Raw genomic sequence first — 16,622 nt, 5'->3', positions numbered from 1 at the left:
TTTTCTAACTTTTTTTTATTTTATTCAATGTTGCTATAAAAATAAACACTAAATATCCTGTTTATTTGTGTTACAATTGAATATCTTTAACAATAGAGAGCATTTTTTAGGTTGTTTCCCTTGAATATCTTTTAATCGTAAATGGGAAGTAGCTAACATACTCAACGCTAGACAATTCTAACTCCTTTTCACTATTTCTTTACATTCATTTTAAATTCTGAAACTATGTTTATACATGTATCATTTTGCTTAGCATAGTATAATACTGAAAAGATTAGAATTCATTTTCACCACATTTGCCATAAAGAAATTTTTTTAAACTGAAACAAGTTTAATAAAATATTAAAAAAACAACTTAGGCATTGTAAAATCTAATTATACATTTGAAGTTAAGTTTGATTTCCAAAACTCAAAGTATTATCTTTGGTTTTTCCTCTTGATTTCTTGAAAAACAATGTACGTATTTAATTTAGTTCTTAGTACGCCATATGAATTTACTTTTTATACAAATTAATACGCGTTTTTTTTTGTCAGTAAAGAGCTGTATTGTGGTACTAACAAGTTTTGACCCGATGTTCTGCCTTATGTCCTCATTATAAAAAGTGTCAAAAATGTATTACAACTTCAATTGGGTGTTGCATTTTTAGGACAAGGGACAAGGGTTGAAAACCAAAATATTTTAAAATGTAGTTGCCTGCTTTTACATACAAAATATGTTTTCACAATGTAGCCAACAAAATATTTTTTTAAAGATTTTAGGTTTATTGCTAACCAATCTTCAGTTCAGCTGTTTGGCTACCTATGTCCATCCATACACGTATTGCGGCGCACTGACTTGTGTGTGTGTGTGTGTGTGTGTGTGTATGTGTGTGTGTTTATTGCATTTTTCAATAGCTATCTAGACTAACTTGTTGTTCAAAATAAATCCACCAAATCGCAAACTACGAGTACAGACAAGAAAATGTCGAATTAACATGAAATGCCTTATTTAAAGAATGTAATGAAAAATCTATACTATTCTCATGCATACTTCAGTACTTTGATTCATAAATAACTTCGTGTCACTAACATTCGATGGGAAAGTTTTCTATCACGTGATGTAGCACGTGACTTTCACTCCACCAATCCACAGAGACGACGACCCCTGCCAGGTCTGACACATCACGTGACCTGCTCAGGTCAGAACAACCTTAGATTAGAGTTAAGTGGCACGGCGACAATAAACTATTTGCATACATTAAATTCAATTTGTAAATGTCCCTTATACTTAGTGTTTGGGTGAAAGGTTTTCCACGCCAGAGTACTTCTGTCTATAGCACCAGATTTTTTTATGTCTCCACCACCAGATTTTTTTATGTCTCCACCACCAGATTTTTTTATGTCTGCCCTCCCCCCCCCCCCCCAGATTTTTGTCTGTTTTTGTCCCCACCACCAGATTTTTGTTTGTCTCCACCACCAGATTTTTGTCTGTGTTTGTCTGTCTACACCACCAGATTTTTGTATGTCTCCACCACCAGATTTTTGTATGTCTCCACCACCAGATTTTTGTATGTCTCCACCACCAGATTTTTGTCTGTGTTTGTCTGTCTACACCACCAGATTTTTGTCTGTGTTTGTCTGTCTACACCACCAGATTTTTTTATGTCTCCCCTCCCCCCCCCCAGATTTGTGTCTGTGTTTGTCCCCCTCCCAGATTTTTGTCTGTGTTTGTCTGTCTACACCACCAGATTTTTTTATGTCTCCCCTCTCCCCCCCCCCCCCCAGATTTTTGTCTGTGTTTGTCCCCACCACCAGATTTTTGTTTGTCTCCACCACCAGGTTTTTGTCTGTGTTTGTCTGTCTACACTACACCACCAGATTTTTTTATGTCTCCACCACCAGATTTTTGTCTGTGTTTGTCCCCACCACCAGATGTTTGTTTGTCTCCACCTTAGACTTCTGTCTATCCCAACACTAAACGTCTGTATGTCTTTATCCCCATACCCTTGTCCGTCCCCACCCCAAGACCCTTGTCCATCCCCACCCCAAGACCCTTGCCCGTCCCCACCCCAAGAACCTTGTCCATCCCCACCCCCACTAAACCTCTGTCTGTCCAACCTTCAATGGGTCTACCGTGTTGTGTTAAGTTTGGATACGAAGCGTTAAGAATTTACAAAGTATCAAAATTACACTAATTTAAACTTTAATCAGTTCACAAAGGTAACAAAATTACACTAAATTAAACTGTGATCAGTTCACAAAAGTAACAAGACTGCACTAATATATAATCCTGTCTGCAGTTTACAAAAGTAAACCGTTTATAAAAGCATCAAATATCTTCTTAGAAGTGAACGTAGCTTGGATATTTTAACGTGTTTTTCGCACGATACCGCTCTAACTTTTCGGATTTTCCCACTAGACTGCATTGCGCACAATCTAGGCCTAGGCCTGAACTATTCTATGCCGATACCAAGCAGCCGATGCGCTAAAATACAAAAACTGCAACAAGAAAAGGATTGAGCCGGTCCTAAAACATGGATTTAGATCTAGATCTAGATTTTAATCTAGATCTAAAAGATAATGGTAATATTTACCTCTATTTCTAAAACTAATGGCGCCTTGCTTTTAAAAAGTCCTGATAATTCATGAATTGGAGGTTTTTTAAGGTTTTCATGCTGTTTAAAAGTGAATCTAGAATCTAGATATCTAGTATCTAGACTCTAGCTAGACTCTAGTCCAACTACCTAGATCTAGATCTAGAAAATCTAGATCTAGAATCTAGTATCTATTTTAGATCTAGATCTAGTATCGAATTTCGGGTAATCTATCGTTTTAATTTTAGGTACGTAAAATCGACCGAGACTAATCTTAGACTAATCTAGTAATGTGAAAAAAGGTGACTCATTTTTAGTATGTTCTATGTTTTAAAAGTTACAAAAATGTTTCAAAGTTTCATTAATCTAGATCTAGATTATTCTAGATCTAGAAATCTACCTGTTTTTAAACAATTGTATTAAAACTTTTCATTAAAAAATGAAGACAAGAGATGTTTTCATCAGATGCAACAGTAGCCAGCTTGTTTAAGTTCTTTTTTTGGTGAAATTATAGTTAGAGATTCAGGGGAAACCACTCTAACTTACAGATAGCCGCTTTTTATATAGATCTAGCAAATCTTGCTCGCAAACACTGCTGTTTAAAGTTAAATTCTTGCGTATAGTATATTGATATACAGATATAGATCTATTGAGCCATTGATCATTGATTGATTTTTGGTTTATTATTCAATTAACTATAATATCTGACACAAATATATCACAATGTACTTATATTAAATAAAGCCTTAACAATGAGGCAACTGTTTCGCACATTACTAGCCTCAGCCGATTTTACGCAACTAAAACGATAGTGATAGTAACAGCTAGACTAATAGACTAATTAATACTAATTGAATAAAAAATCACAATCAAGGGCCAAACCAATCATTACAAAATATTCTGGGATGAACTTGTAACAACAGTGTTTGATACAACAATGAGAAAATACAAGTAGCGGCCATCTTTCAAAATAAGTATCAGAGTAGTTTCCCCTTGAGAATTTTCTATTCGCAAGTTTGATGTGTTGATTTTTGTTTCAAAAGTGGTTGTCTTTCAACTTTTCTTAATATTTCTGTATAAAGCACTTAATAAGATTGAATTGTTTTGTAGTTATGATGAAAAACTGATTTCCCTTCCCCCACCCCCATGATACCATAATGGATTTAGAACATGACATTATTGATAAATAAAAAAAAATAATTGAGCTGGAACCGTCTTGTTATCGGGAAGCAAAATGACGTCACACTCAGTCATTTGGGGGTTTGGGGGGTGAGTAGACCCGCATACAACAAATCTGAAGGTACAGGTATAGATTGTCATTGTTTTCTGTTGCCTGCCGCTCCGCTACTGTTTTTAGGCCAGACAAGAATAGAGTAGAACGGTTTTTTACACGGGCCAACAAAGATGAGTTGATCACATGACATAGTGCTGGCTATACCAAATACAATTGCTAACTTTGAGTTGGCGATTTCTGAAAGGCGAGTTTTTCCCCTATGTAGCGCTCTCGGGTGTTTTTTAAAGTTTTAGGCCTAATCTATATATTTTTGAAATATCCAGAACTATTTATGCGTGCATTCTAAGCTAGTTTGAAAGGGAGGGTATGAATAAAATGGTCGAGCCCCCATCAAAGCTGGGTGAACTCATGGACATCCAACAGAGTCAAGTCCTAGAACCGAACTTGATACTTTTAGGTTTGCAGTCGAGTGCTCTATCACCACACAGTCCCCTTTGACGCGTCAACATTTATTTTTCCATACACCACTGAGATCAGCAACCGTCAGGTTTGTTTCGGCGAAAAAATACCCACCGCCTCAATAAGGAAAAGTAAAGGGACCATTTTTACTTTGGCATCATTAGCAGTGTTTATCTTGTTGCACAGTCGATGTAAAAAAAAAACAACCACAAAAGCAAAATCAGTCCATGCAGCCACGTAGAAGTCTATTGTTTGAACTACGTCTGTTTATAGTTCACAAATGCAACTCAAACATAGCTTTTTAATAATTACTTTTTGTCCATTTGAACGCCCCTTAGGGTCAGCACACTGGGCTGTCAGCCACGATTTGAGTGAACGGTTGTGTCACCCACCCAGTGAACCTCAAGCTGCTGACACCTGTGGCTTATGTGATGGGTTCAACTCAAGTGCTCTGGGGTTGTTTTATGTGGCCATATTAAGGTAAAATGTATTGTAAGCTTTGGGTTGTGTTCGTGATTACCTGCTTGTTGCGAGATATGTTTGTCTTGGTTGAGTGGTGTCTTATGTATGGAGGGTCTTGGTTGAGTGGTGTCTTATGTATGGAGTGTCTTGGTTGAGTGGTGTCTTATGTATGGAGTGTCTTGGTTGAGTGGTGTCTTACGTATGGAGTGTCTTGGTTGAGTGGTGTCTTATGTATGGAGTGTCTTGGTTGAGTGGTGTCTTATGTATGGAGTGTCTTGGTTGAGTGGTGTCTTATGTATGGAGTGTTTTGGTTAAGTGGTGTCTTATGTATGGAGTGTTTTGGTTAAGTGGTGTCTTACGTATGGAGTGTCTTATGTATGGAGTGTCTTGGTTGAGTGGTGTCTTACGTATGGAGTGTCTTGATTGAGTGGTGTCTTTTGTATGGAGTGTCTTGGTTAAGTGGTGTCTTATGTATGGAGTGTCTTATGTATGGAGTGTTTTGGTTAAGTGGTGTCTTATGTATGGAGTGTCTTGGTTAAGTGGTGTCTTATGTATGGAGTGTCCTATGTATGGAGTGTCTTGGTTGAGTGGTGTCTTACGTATGGAGTGTCTTGATTGAGTGGTGTCTTTTGTATGGAGTGTCTTGGTTGACTGGTGTCTTGTGTATGGAGTGTCTTATGTATGGAGTGTCTTGGTTGAGTGGTGTCTTACGTATGGAGTGTCTTGGTTGAGTGGTGTCTTTTGTATGGAGTGTCTTGGTTGAGTGGTGTCTTATGTATGAAGTGTCTTGGTTGAGTGGTGTCTTATGTCTGCATATTTTGTAATGTATCTAGTGTGAGTAGATTGACTGTCTTGTCTGATAACCAGATTGTGAGAGTGGACTTGTATGTCTAGTGCCTGTGTGTGAGGCCACACATTACACACCACACAGCCACTGTCTTACGGTTGACATTGTTTCATGCTGTTCCAGCGTATTGACACTGATCTCCCTTTGCTTGCTATGGGTGTCTGTAATGATGAGACGGAGCTTAGTAAAACTGCATGCTGAACTGATCATGATCAGAAAACAACAAGAAGAATTGATAGAAACAGCAAATGTTTTGAAACAAATGGTTAGTATCACTGATATGAAGATAAATCAATTTTAACTCTAACGGGTCAAATTAAAAGTATTACAGATTCCATTGTTCTATTAATGTCCCATTCATTCTACCAAAACTCCACCCATGACGGCCCAATGTAAGGAGCATAACTCTGTATGATCAAGTGAATAGTTTCACAAAATATTTGTTTTTGTCTAAATGAAATTGAAAATTAAGATAAAAACTACTGCTTAATGTTGGGAATAAACCTGGCTTTCCAACAGTATTAAATATAATATATTATATTCGGTAAAAGTACAGTATAAAAATTAAAAATGTCGGAGAAAATTCAAAATAGGTCATTTTCGGTAGTCAACTTTATTTATTTTTGTCTAAACAACTATGCATCGAATTTAACAGTTAAATATCAATTTGGTTATGTTTAACATATATAATTCATAAAATACATGCCTAGATACGTTTAGAGGCATTAATTTTTTTTTATTTTTAATATTAAATCTACTAAAAATACGACAGATGAGTCGAAAATTTCGAGATAGAAAGAAACTATTATTTTTTATCTTTCAAAAGCGCCATTAAAATTAGACGACCGGAAAAGGATGCTGAAACCATCCGACTTCCTGTTTAGTTAAAAATTAGGATTTGTAGGCCAAATTTTAATGAAACAAATTTAATTTTTCTATGCGTATTGTAAGCGGGCGGCAGCGGGCGTTACGGGACATTAACGGTGTCGGGCGGCAGCGGGCGTTACGGGACATTAATGGTTTTAATGGTTAATTTTATAGAGCCGGTTATTTTTTCCCCATATTTTCTATTGTTGTATCAATTAGTTATCGTGTATCTTTCAACCTGTTAAATACCCGCACGCATAGGCATAGGGGAATAACGAGTGGGGCGGCCATCCCGGGCGTCGTCCCATGTGACGCAAATTCGATGGTTCGCCCCGAGCGCCGGAATGAGTCGCCACGCCTCTGCCAACCCATTCTATTAGCCGTTCCATTTAAAACAATTTTCTTTTAGGATTTGACTCCACAGCTTTTGTTCATCCAAGAACAAACTACAAGGCAGCAGTTGTTTGATTTTAGAGTTTTCTCTTATAGATGGGTTGCTGTCCTTAGCTATCGATCCTTATCTGCACTGTGAGGATGGAGGGGTGGGGTGGGGGGCTGTAACCCAGGACTTGTCGGTTTAGTAGTAACCTTGAACTTTACCAACCCGATCAAACCGATCTCCATGGTTGTAGATAATAGTAATATGTTTGAATTATCATTTTAATACAAAGTACATTGGCAAGCAAATGTAAATATAGCGAAGACACAGTATGAGAAATGGTATATATATATATATATATATATATATATATATATATATATATATATATATATATATAGCCTATATATATATATATATATGTATATATATATATGTATATATATATATGTATATATATATATATATATATGTATATATATGTATATATATGTATATATATGTATATATATGTATATATATATATATATATATATATATATATATATATATATATATATATATATATATATGTATGTATATGTATATGTATACATATATATATGTATACATACATACATATATATATATATATATATATATATATATATATATATATATATATATATATATATATAGACGTAAAGTGGTTTTTCAAAACATATTTCAATGTCTCCTCTAACTTAAGTTGTAACAGACCTGCACATTCTCCTCAGGTGGAACTTTATATCTCACTCAACCAAATAGATCAACAGGATGAAATGATGAGACAGCCAATTAGAGCAATAGGGTGATAGGATGAGACAGCCAAATAGATCAATAGGATGACAGGAGGAGACAGACAAACCGTCATTTAATTTTTTTTAAAATCATTCTTAAAGTAATTGTTTGTGAGTAGTTTTTTCTATTTAAATGTTAACTACTTTAGTTGTACGTGTCTACTCACACAACTGTTGTATGTGGTATAAATAAAATGGAATCTACAATTCTTGAGCTGTATCACCATTTAAATACTGTGTGCCGTATACCCTCCAGACTAGTCCCACCCCTTCCACCTAATTCCTGTCTATCCTAGTCATTATGCCAAGTGAATTCTTTATGAATGGGTGTACAGAACATATAAATCAAGTCAAGATTGTTGTAATGATTAATGTTTATTTTCTGTTAATTGATACCAAATTATTTAGCAAACGCTTTCTGATTAATAAAAACAGCTTAGGAAACTGCGAGGGAACGATTAGAAAAGAAGTAATCTATTTGGCTGATAGGCTAAACTTGATGATAATAAGCTAAACTGCATGATGATAGGCTAAACTTGATGATAATAAGCTAAACTGCATGATGATAGGCTAAATTTGATGATGATAGGCTAAACTGCATGATGCTAGGCTAAATTTGATGATGATAGACACAACTGGATAAAAATTGGTGAAGAATACAATTTGATTAAATATTTGAACAAAGGTCTTGCTTTTGTGTTCTCGAGAAAAAATGCATTCCTATTCCGCATGTGATAACTATGTTAACATTGTGCAAAGATATGAAGAGTTATAGGATCATAGCATAGGGGTGCAGCTTCTACATGGGCGGTGCTTGTGGGTCTGTTCTAGAGGACAGGCTGAAGTCTGTGGCCAACACGAGGAGGTCCTATAGAGAAGAGGTCAAAGTTCGTCAGTGTACAGCTCTCAGTCGCGTCTATACAAACACAATGGCTATTGCCTACATTGGTTACTAACAGAGGCGTAGCGAGGGGGCACATGTCCCCGGGCGCCGACCTTAGGGGGCGCCAAAAAGATTTGGAAAAACAAATTGAAAGTTTGAGGGAGGGGGGGGGTGCAAATCAAATGTTTTATCCACGGGCGCCGGGAAGGGTCGCTACGCCTCTGGTTACTAATACTTTATTATATAAGTGTATATTTGGTTTATATATTTATATGTCTAATCAAAAGTGCTTATAAAGTATACATGTAGCAAAAATAAAGTATTAAATATAAAAAGTTAATAATAAACCAATTTGTGCAGCTAATGAAGTTGTTTATACCATTTTGACATAGGCGCACGTCACTCAATGAATTACGCAGGGAACGGAATTTATGAGGGTAGTAACTCCAAATGAACGCCAAAACTATATGTAAGCATATATATATATATAGGCTTATACATATATAAATGCCTATATATATATATATATATATATATATATATATATATATATATATATATATATATATATATATATATATTTGAGCCCCCCCCCCATCCCTCTAAGAAGAAATCCTGTCTTCACATTTTACGATACGATGGATTTATTAAGACAATACTGTGAGTTATTTTACCTTATTCCTATGTCAATCGGGTGTTCTACTTACGTCTTTGAAAATGATCCTGGCATTTACCAGCGTGACAAATGGTTCAATGATCCCAATGGCTCTAGACTCTAGAAAATTAACCGGTTCAAATATCAGTGCTAGGCAACACATTTATCTGGCAGGACTAGCATATACAGTAGTAGTATTAAAATACTATTTCAAAATATATTATTTGAAATCGTTTAAGGTCGATGTCCCGCCCTCTATTATGCAGTAATACCAAAAAAAATCACAGTGTCAAAAGCCCACCCCAAATGTTTCTCGCCATCCTATAGAATGTCTGAAAAAGTAAGTACGAAGTAAAACGTATTTCAACAGAATACCCAGGGACCGGCAAGTCTAAAGCTTATTCTCTCCACACACTATCCTAAGCCCCAAGGAAATTTCCACCCAAAATCATAGCATTAGCTCAGAACCTACCGCTTACCTACACTTACACAAACACCTACTGCTGCACCTAAACCTACACATACACATACACCTACTCCTATACTTACACCTAGACATACACATACACATAGAGCTTCTCCTATACTTACACATAGACATACATATAGGCCTACACATACACCTACTCCTATACTTACATTTTGACATACACCTACTCCTATACTTACACCTAGACATACACATACACCTACTCTTATACCTACACATACACCTACTCCTATACCTACACCTATACCTACACATACACCAAAACATAAATTAACCTGTCTCTATCTCTAGCTAGACACAGCTAGTGCTGATTCCTAATGAGTTTATCAACCGATTTTCTTGCTATCAGAAGTGTCATTTTTCTTGATATCAGAAGTATCATTTTTCTTGATATCCGGTCATTTTTTTTATATCAGAAGTGTCATTTTTCTTGATATCAGAAGTGTCATTTTTCTTGATATCAGAAGTGTCATTTTTCTTGATGTCAGAAGTGTCATTTTTCTTGATATCAGAAGTGTCATTTTTCTTGATATCAGAAGTGTCATTTTTCTTGATATCAGAAGTGTCATTTTTCTTGATATCAGAAGTGTCATTTTTCTTGATATCAGAAGTGTCATTTTTCTTGATATCAGAAGTGTCATTTTTCTTGATATCAGAAGTGTCATTTTTCTTGATATCAGAAGTGTCATTTTTCTTGATATCAGAAGTGTCATTTTTCTTGATATCAGAAGTGTCATTTTTCTTGATATCAGAAGTGTCATTTTTCTTGATATCAGAAGTGTCATTTTTCTTGATATCAGAAGTGTCATTTTTCTTGATATCAGAAGTGTCATTTTCAGTTAAAACGCTACTCCTCACTCCCCCTAAAAGTAGCTGATTTAACATTCTGTATTACGTTAGATGTAAACTTCAAGTTAAATGTCAAACAATTTAAACACGACTGTACTCGTATCTTACCGCTGTCTCCAACCCAGAAGCTGGACCAAAATTCAGACTCAAATCCTTCAGTTAATAATTGGACCTGTAAATGATGTAAGACTTACACATTTTCAATTACAAACATTATAATATGAATGGTTTAAAGACACTAGGATTAAGATATAATATAATAAAACAAATATAAAACCTTACTAACATTAAGTTTTAAATGAATTTTAAATTAAAAAAAAATTTTTTTTTGCTTTCTGTGATAACTGCATTGGTCGCTAAAATGTGTATGAGATTTCATGTGGGACCAAACGTGACTAAAGTGAAACGCGCATTGTTATTTATCAGTCAGTAACTATAACTATAACCCCACCACAACACCACGTCTTAACCTTAAAGTAGTGGGAATAAGATACATCTGGTCGTATGGTTGAGGCAGAAGGCAAAATATTTTAGAAGCGATAAAAAAATTCATTGAGTCTAAATATGAAGTCAACTTCTGGTGTGGTATGTCGTCCAATTATTTAAATATTTAGTCGATATTTGGCGCGGTAGAGTTCCAGTTTATTTCAACTATTCAAACGTTAGCAGTCTGGAATATTTGTATAACTTACATCACTTTCAGGCAGATTAGTAAAGTGATCGCCGAACTTGATTCTGAAAATGTAAAAAAAAAAATTATAAGTCAACCATCCTATCACCTTTAGCCTGAAGACAGTAATGAGAGCATAAAAAGCATGTCCACTGCAGCCGAATTTTAAAAATATATATTCAAACGACTACACGTAACAACAGTAATATTAAATTAGCATATCAATTTGGGCAAGATAAAGCTGCCTAACCTACATATTTACCATACCCAATGCTTGTTTAGTTTGTAGTTTTGATTTAACGAGGTTAAGACACAGATATTAAATTTAGCCATCAAACTAAAAATCAAATCACGTCCTTAGACAGCGTCATACTGTAGCTAATCTCGGGATGTGAATGATTTGTTTGGTAAGACTTACTTATGTTGCTGAGACTGTATCGTATACGTGTTGTTCAGTATGATTGGGGTGAAAACACGCGACGCATTCTGAAACACAGTTGTATGTGCATTACCATGAAACAGCTATATATGCATTACCATGAAACAAAGTAGCTGTTTAGAAAGTACGACAAGTCACAAAGTAACGGTTTAGAAAGTACGACAACTCACAAAGTAGCGGTTTAGATGCATATCTCCAAACGTCAACTTCCACACCCCACTTAACGTCACGTTGATGCCAGCACTTGTTAGTTCAACATTTGGTGTTATGTCAGCCACCACTTCCACGAGAATATTTGTTCTGGCCTTGTCGTCATGGTTACAAAAATGTTTTCATTAATTTAATGGGTCAAAGTCTTGTGTTATAGACTGGTGCCAGCTAAAATTAGGCTATATATATATATATATATATATATATATATATATATATATGGATATATATATATATATATATATATATATATATATATATATATATATATATATATATATAGATGTATGTATGTTAGAGAGAGAGAGATATGTAATTATTACCAAGGCATCTTCTGTGACATAATGTTTGATTACAGATATCAACAAGTTCCTGTAGGTCTCCGAAAGCTGTTAGAAAAATAAATCACTATACAGAAAACAGTTATTCATTTATCGCAAACTTTGATTAAAGCTTTCGATTGCAAAAGATTTCAAGTATATCGAGTTTATTTGGATGTAGAATATAATTTAAATAATTCAGGTGCGTTTAGGTGTATAAGTTATTCCATATTTAACTTTTATGAACGAGCGACTGGTTCTGTCGCACCACTGCACATATCTGAGAATGTAAAACTATTAATTAAGTGGTACGTTAATTGGGGCCGACGAACCACGCTTATTTTAACCAATACCACGAATCACGTGCAAATTGCAAATACACGTAAGATTGGGTATTTGTAAACAACAAAAAACAACTTTGAGTTAATATCTGTGAAGCTTTCATTTACCCCTATTATCGAAACATTGGATTGTCATTATTGTGAAGTTGCCTCTTTATTGGTTTAGCTCAGGGGTCTCCAATCTACGGCCCGCGGGCCGGATGCGGCCCGCGATGTCCTCTCATCCGGCCCGCGGAGATCTTTTTGTCCACGGAAAAAACGCTTGTTGGTGATGGCTGAGGAACTTTGCCCAGAAAAATCAAAGACCTGCCTGGAAGAAACTGGCCCCCGAACTGAAATTTGTTAGTTAATGCGGCCCTCTGACTGAAAAGTTTGGAGACCCCTGGTTTAGCTAATCAGGTTTCCCCTTGATTGTTTCATCAACGACGATCAAAATTTACAAGAAGTCCAGTTCACTGGCAACAGGCTAAAGTTTAAACTAGAAAAATCTTTTAATACTACTTTATAATTAAATAATATTATACGGTCATTGATGATTCGCGTTTGTTCTTAGAAATCGCAGAAGAGTGTGAAATCTGATTAGTAGATAACGGAAATCACGTTAACTGCAAGTTTGAAAAAAATTACGTTAAGCAATAATCAACTTAATCATTAAACTTTTCAAGGGCTAAATATTAATTTCAATATTACTTGCCAGCAAATATAATCAAGGGCTAAATATTGATTTGAATTTCATTTGCCAGCAAATATAATCAAGGGTTTAAATGTTAATTTGAATATCATTTGCCAGCAAATATAATCAAGGGTTAAATGTTAATTTGAATATTATTTGCCAGCAAATATAATCAAGGGCTGAATGTTAGTTCGACTATTATTTGCCAAGAAATATAATCAAGGGCTAAATTTGAAAATTATTTGCCAGCAAATATAATCAAGGGCTAAATTTTTAATGTATTTGCCAGCAAATATAATCAAGAATAAATTTGAAAATTATTTGCCAGCAAATATAATCAAGAGCTAAATTTGAAAATTATTTGCCAGCAAATATAATCAAGAGCTAAATTTGAAAATTATTTGCCAGCAAATATAATGAAGAGCTAAATTTGAAAATTATTTGCCAGCAAATATAATCAAGAGCTAAATTTGAAAATTATTTGCCAGCATATATAATGAAGAGCTAAATTTGAAAATTATTTGCCAGCAAATATAATCAAGAGCTAAATTTGAAAATTATTTGCCAGCATATATAATGAAGAGCTAAATTTGAAAATTATTTGCCAGCAAATATAATCAAGAATAAATTTGAAAATTATTTGCCAGCCGGATTTGTTTTACCTCTTCTGCATCTCCTAGTACGTGTAGCACAGGTGTGTTCTCATGCAGTGCAGCCATCAACGATTTGAACAGGTACTCGTTGACCAACACGTAAAACATGGCGTCGTCTTCCTGGAAGTCTCGCATGGGCTCAGGTACTGGCATGGGCTGAGGCGACGACATGTGCTCAGGTGAAAATTGGTACTTAGCATATGAGCTGCTGATAAACTCCCCCTGTTGAGGTGAAACATTGATGGAAGGAAGCAGGCGTAACTCATGTGCGAGGGAAAGGTGGGGCTTACACGATTGTAGGGAAAAAAGTCACAGGAAAAAAGTCAGAGGAAAAAAGTCAGAGGAAAAAATTTATCAAATAGATGCTAGTATGTAAATTATCGTACAGTATTTATATATGTATGTAACCAAGTTGAGGCTAGTATGTAAATTATCGTACAGTATTTATATATGTATGTAACTAAGTTGAGGCTAGTATATAAATTATCGTACAGTATTTATATATGTATGTAACCAAGTTGAGGCTAGTATGTAAATTATCTTTTAGTATTTATATTTATTAAGAGGATAAAAGTTGAATTAGTATTAAAATCATAGTTATCTTTAATTATTTTATTTTTGTAAATATGTTACTAACACAATGCAAACCACAGTTACACAATTTTACAGAGTTTTACAATTCTGAACAAGTAAACCAAAATATTTCTTCGAGTAAAATTGTGACTTTTCTGTCACTTTATTTCTGTGATTTTTCTCCGATAAAATTGTTCCTCTGTGACTTTTTTCTGTGACTTTTTGTGTGACTTTTTCTGTGACCTTTTACCGCTGACAGGGGTGAATTGACTCAAGGGAAAAGTTCAAGAACATGAGAGAGTTCGAGTAATAGTTACCTTATGCCATGACTCCATGTAGCTGTACGTCGACTGGGGTCCGACCGTCAGACTGTAGTCAAAGATGATTTTCCTATCTTGCCCTGTTGAGTGGAGTATTGATGTCATTAATTAAAGCATCGTGCGAAATTAATTAAATTAAGTATATAAATGCACATGGATACACACACACTCTCACACACACGCATATATATATATATATATATATATATATATATATATATATATATATATATATATATATATATATATATATATATATATGTATATAAACACACATATAAATTAAGCAATTACTTACAACCCAAACTTACATTTCATATCCGGCAAGAGATCATTGAACTGGCCGACAAATTTATTCAATGAGCTACAAACCTGCAATCAAATTTTGAATAATCAATCAATTTTTTTAAAATTTAGTTGCATAATTTCTTGATTTCTTACCACGATTCTCAAACTGTGTGTTGTTCTGTGGTCCCTTGTTTTTTAACTTTGAAAAATTTGTAAAAAAAAAAAAAATTGCAGCAATCACTGAAAATATTAGGGGTCGGCGTGGTCGAGTCGGAAAAGCTCATGGTTGCTGCACCAAAAAGTCTCAAGTTCGAACCCTCGGGCAGATGAGGCTCGTTAGCTGGGGACAGCCACTCTTCTAGGAGAGACAACTCCAAAATTAAACAACTGCTGCCTTGTAGTTTGTTCTTGGTTGGACAAAGGCTATGGAAGCAAATCCAAAAAGAAAAGCAGGCTGAAATCGGAGTCAATGAAGAAGAAGACTGAAAATATTGTCTCTGAGTTTTTTTTTTATTAGAAAGAAAAATCAAACGAGGTGTCTGGTAAACCGTTGCTGCGCTCCGTGTCATGTACTGATGAAAATAACAAATAATACAACAACAAAAGTTGTTCCTGTTAAGTGTGTTGGGTCCCTAGTAGGACAAGTGACTTCACGTTGGAGGTACTGCCCAGGACTACTAATTATCTACCTGAAGAAATCTATGAGCTATTACTGTTTACCACGTGTAACAAAATGCAAACATAGATTCAAATACATTTTAAAGTGCCTTTCCAATTAATGGAGGGAACTTGTTCTCTTATGCAATACTATGCGAAACTATGCAAGCTTGATTGGGGGGGGGGGGGGAGGGGTTAATGTGAAGTAAATCAACGATGTACGGGTAATACGTTACCTCCCTGCTTATCAAGTTTTTGATGTCGAACGTGTAAGCACCAGTCAAGACACTGAACAACTGCATAGACCCGCCAGCATAGCCCATCTTTATATCGCCCACTGTACATTGGCAATAGCCCAGGGAAAGTTTAAGTTTTCCGTCATGGTTGAGTCCTGTTCAATGTTAAAACTCAGTGATTTGACAGATGTCAAAGTTCATTTGAATATTAAAGGTGATAGGTTACACACAAATAATGTTATTAATTCCGTTGAATGCTCAGTTAAACTTGTAGAATCCAGAGTATTTTAACTTCCATTCCTTGTTTTTCATCTAGTTTTAATTCTTATTACCGACATCGTAAAATGTTTGTTTTAGAACTGTTTTTTATAATCAGTCCGTAAACTTCATTACGATAATTTGCTTAGCCGTAGATGGATTAGATGTTGATTGGATCTAATGATTTGGTAAAAACGCCGCGAAAAATAGGAAAACATCTTGACAACGTGACAAACAGGTCGTTGGTAGAGTGACAAATGACATGGTAGCTATATAACAAACAGGTCACTGGTAAAATGACAAATGACATGTAGCAATATGACAGACAAGTCACTGGTAGAGCGACATATGACATGGTAGTAATATGACAAACAGGACGCAGGTAGAGTGACAAATGACATGGTAGCAACGTAACCAAACGACAAACCTGAAAGTAGACGAACTTTTAGGGTCAAAGACGTCAGGTTG

The 16,622-nt window shown here is 35.2% G+C and overlaps 3 protein-coding genes and 1 long non-coding RNA gene across 5 annotated transcripts in view; 2 read left to right on the top strand and 2 right to left on the bottom strand.

Annotated features, from left to right (window-relative positions):
- The window catches only part of LOC131935375 (putative tRNA N6-adenosine threonylcarbamoyltransferase), a 325,139-nt gene that overhangs the window by 140,879 nt on the left and 167,638 nt on the right, over positions 1–16,622 (top strand). The window lies entirely within an intron of this gene.
- On the top strand, positions 2,441–8,991 carry LOC131935379 (uncharacterized). Of its 2 annotated transcripts, XR_009385937.1 has the most exons (5): positions 2,441–2,562; positions 4,605–4,746; positions 5,699–5,840; positions 7,577–7,750; positions 8,915–8,991. XR_009385937.1 is itself a non-coding variant. In XM_059291756.1 (4 exons), exons 1-4 carry the CDS (start codon positions 2,514–2,516, stop codon positions 7,652–7,654), a joined length of 411 nt encoding a protein of 136 aa, XP_059147739.1. In that variant the 5' UTR covers positions 2,441–2,513; the 3' UTR covers positions 7,655–7,926. The 2 variants fall into 2 exon arrangements, 1 of the variants encoding a protein (XP_059147739.1); XM_059291756.1 differs by lacking the exon at positions 8,915–8,991 and having other exon boundaries at positions 7,577–7,926.
- On the bottom strand, positions 7,995–11,253 carry LOC131935381 (uncharacterized). The gene is made up of 4 exons (XR_009385938.1): positions 11,209–11,253; positions 10,625–10,688; positions 9,230–9,297; positions 7,995–8,507 (listed from the first exon to the last, which is right to left on the bottom strand). It is a non-coding gene; the product is annotated as an uncharacterized LOC131935381 (long non-coding RNA).
- Positions 11,273–15,102, bottom strand: LOC131935425 (uncharacterized). The gene is made up of 6 exons (XM_059291825.1): positions 15,027–15,102; positions 14,713–14,795; positions 13,832–14,044; positions 12,159–12,224; positions 11,796–11,930; positions 11,273–11,302 (listed from the first exon to the last, which is right to left on the bottom strand). Exons 1-6 carry the CDS (start codon positions 15,031–15,033, stop codon positions 11,273–11,275), a joined length of 534 nt encoding a protein of 177 aa, XP_059147808.1. The 5' UTR covers positions 15,034–15,102.

This window comes from Physella acuta, unplaced genomic scaffold (genome assembly GCF_028476545.2).
Source record: "Physella acuta isolate Inbredline_101_S28 unplaced genomic scaffold, ASM2847654v3 ptg000144l, whole genome shotgun sequence".
Taxonomy (NCBI): Eukaryota; Metazoa; Mollusca; class Gastropoda; family Physidae; genus Physella; species Physella acuta.
Note: the sequence above shows the minus strand (reverse complement) of the source record. Positions and strands in the feature narration are given on the sequence as shown.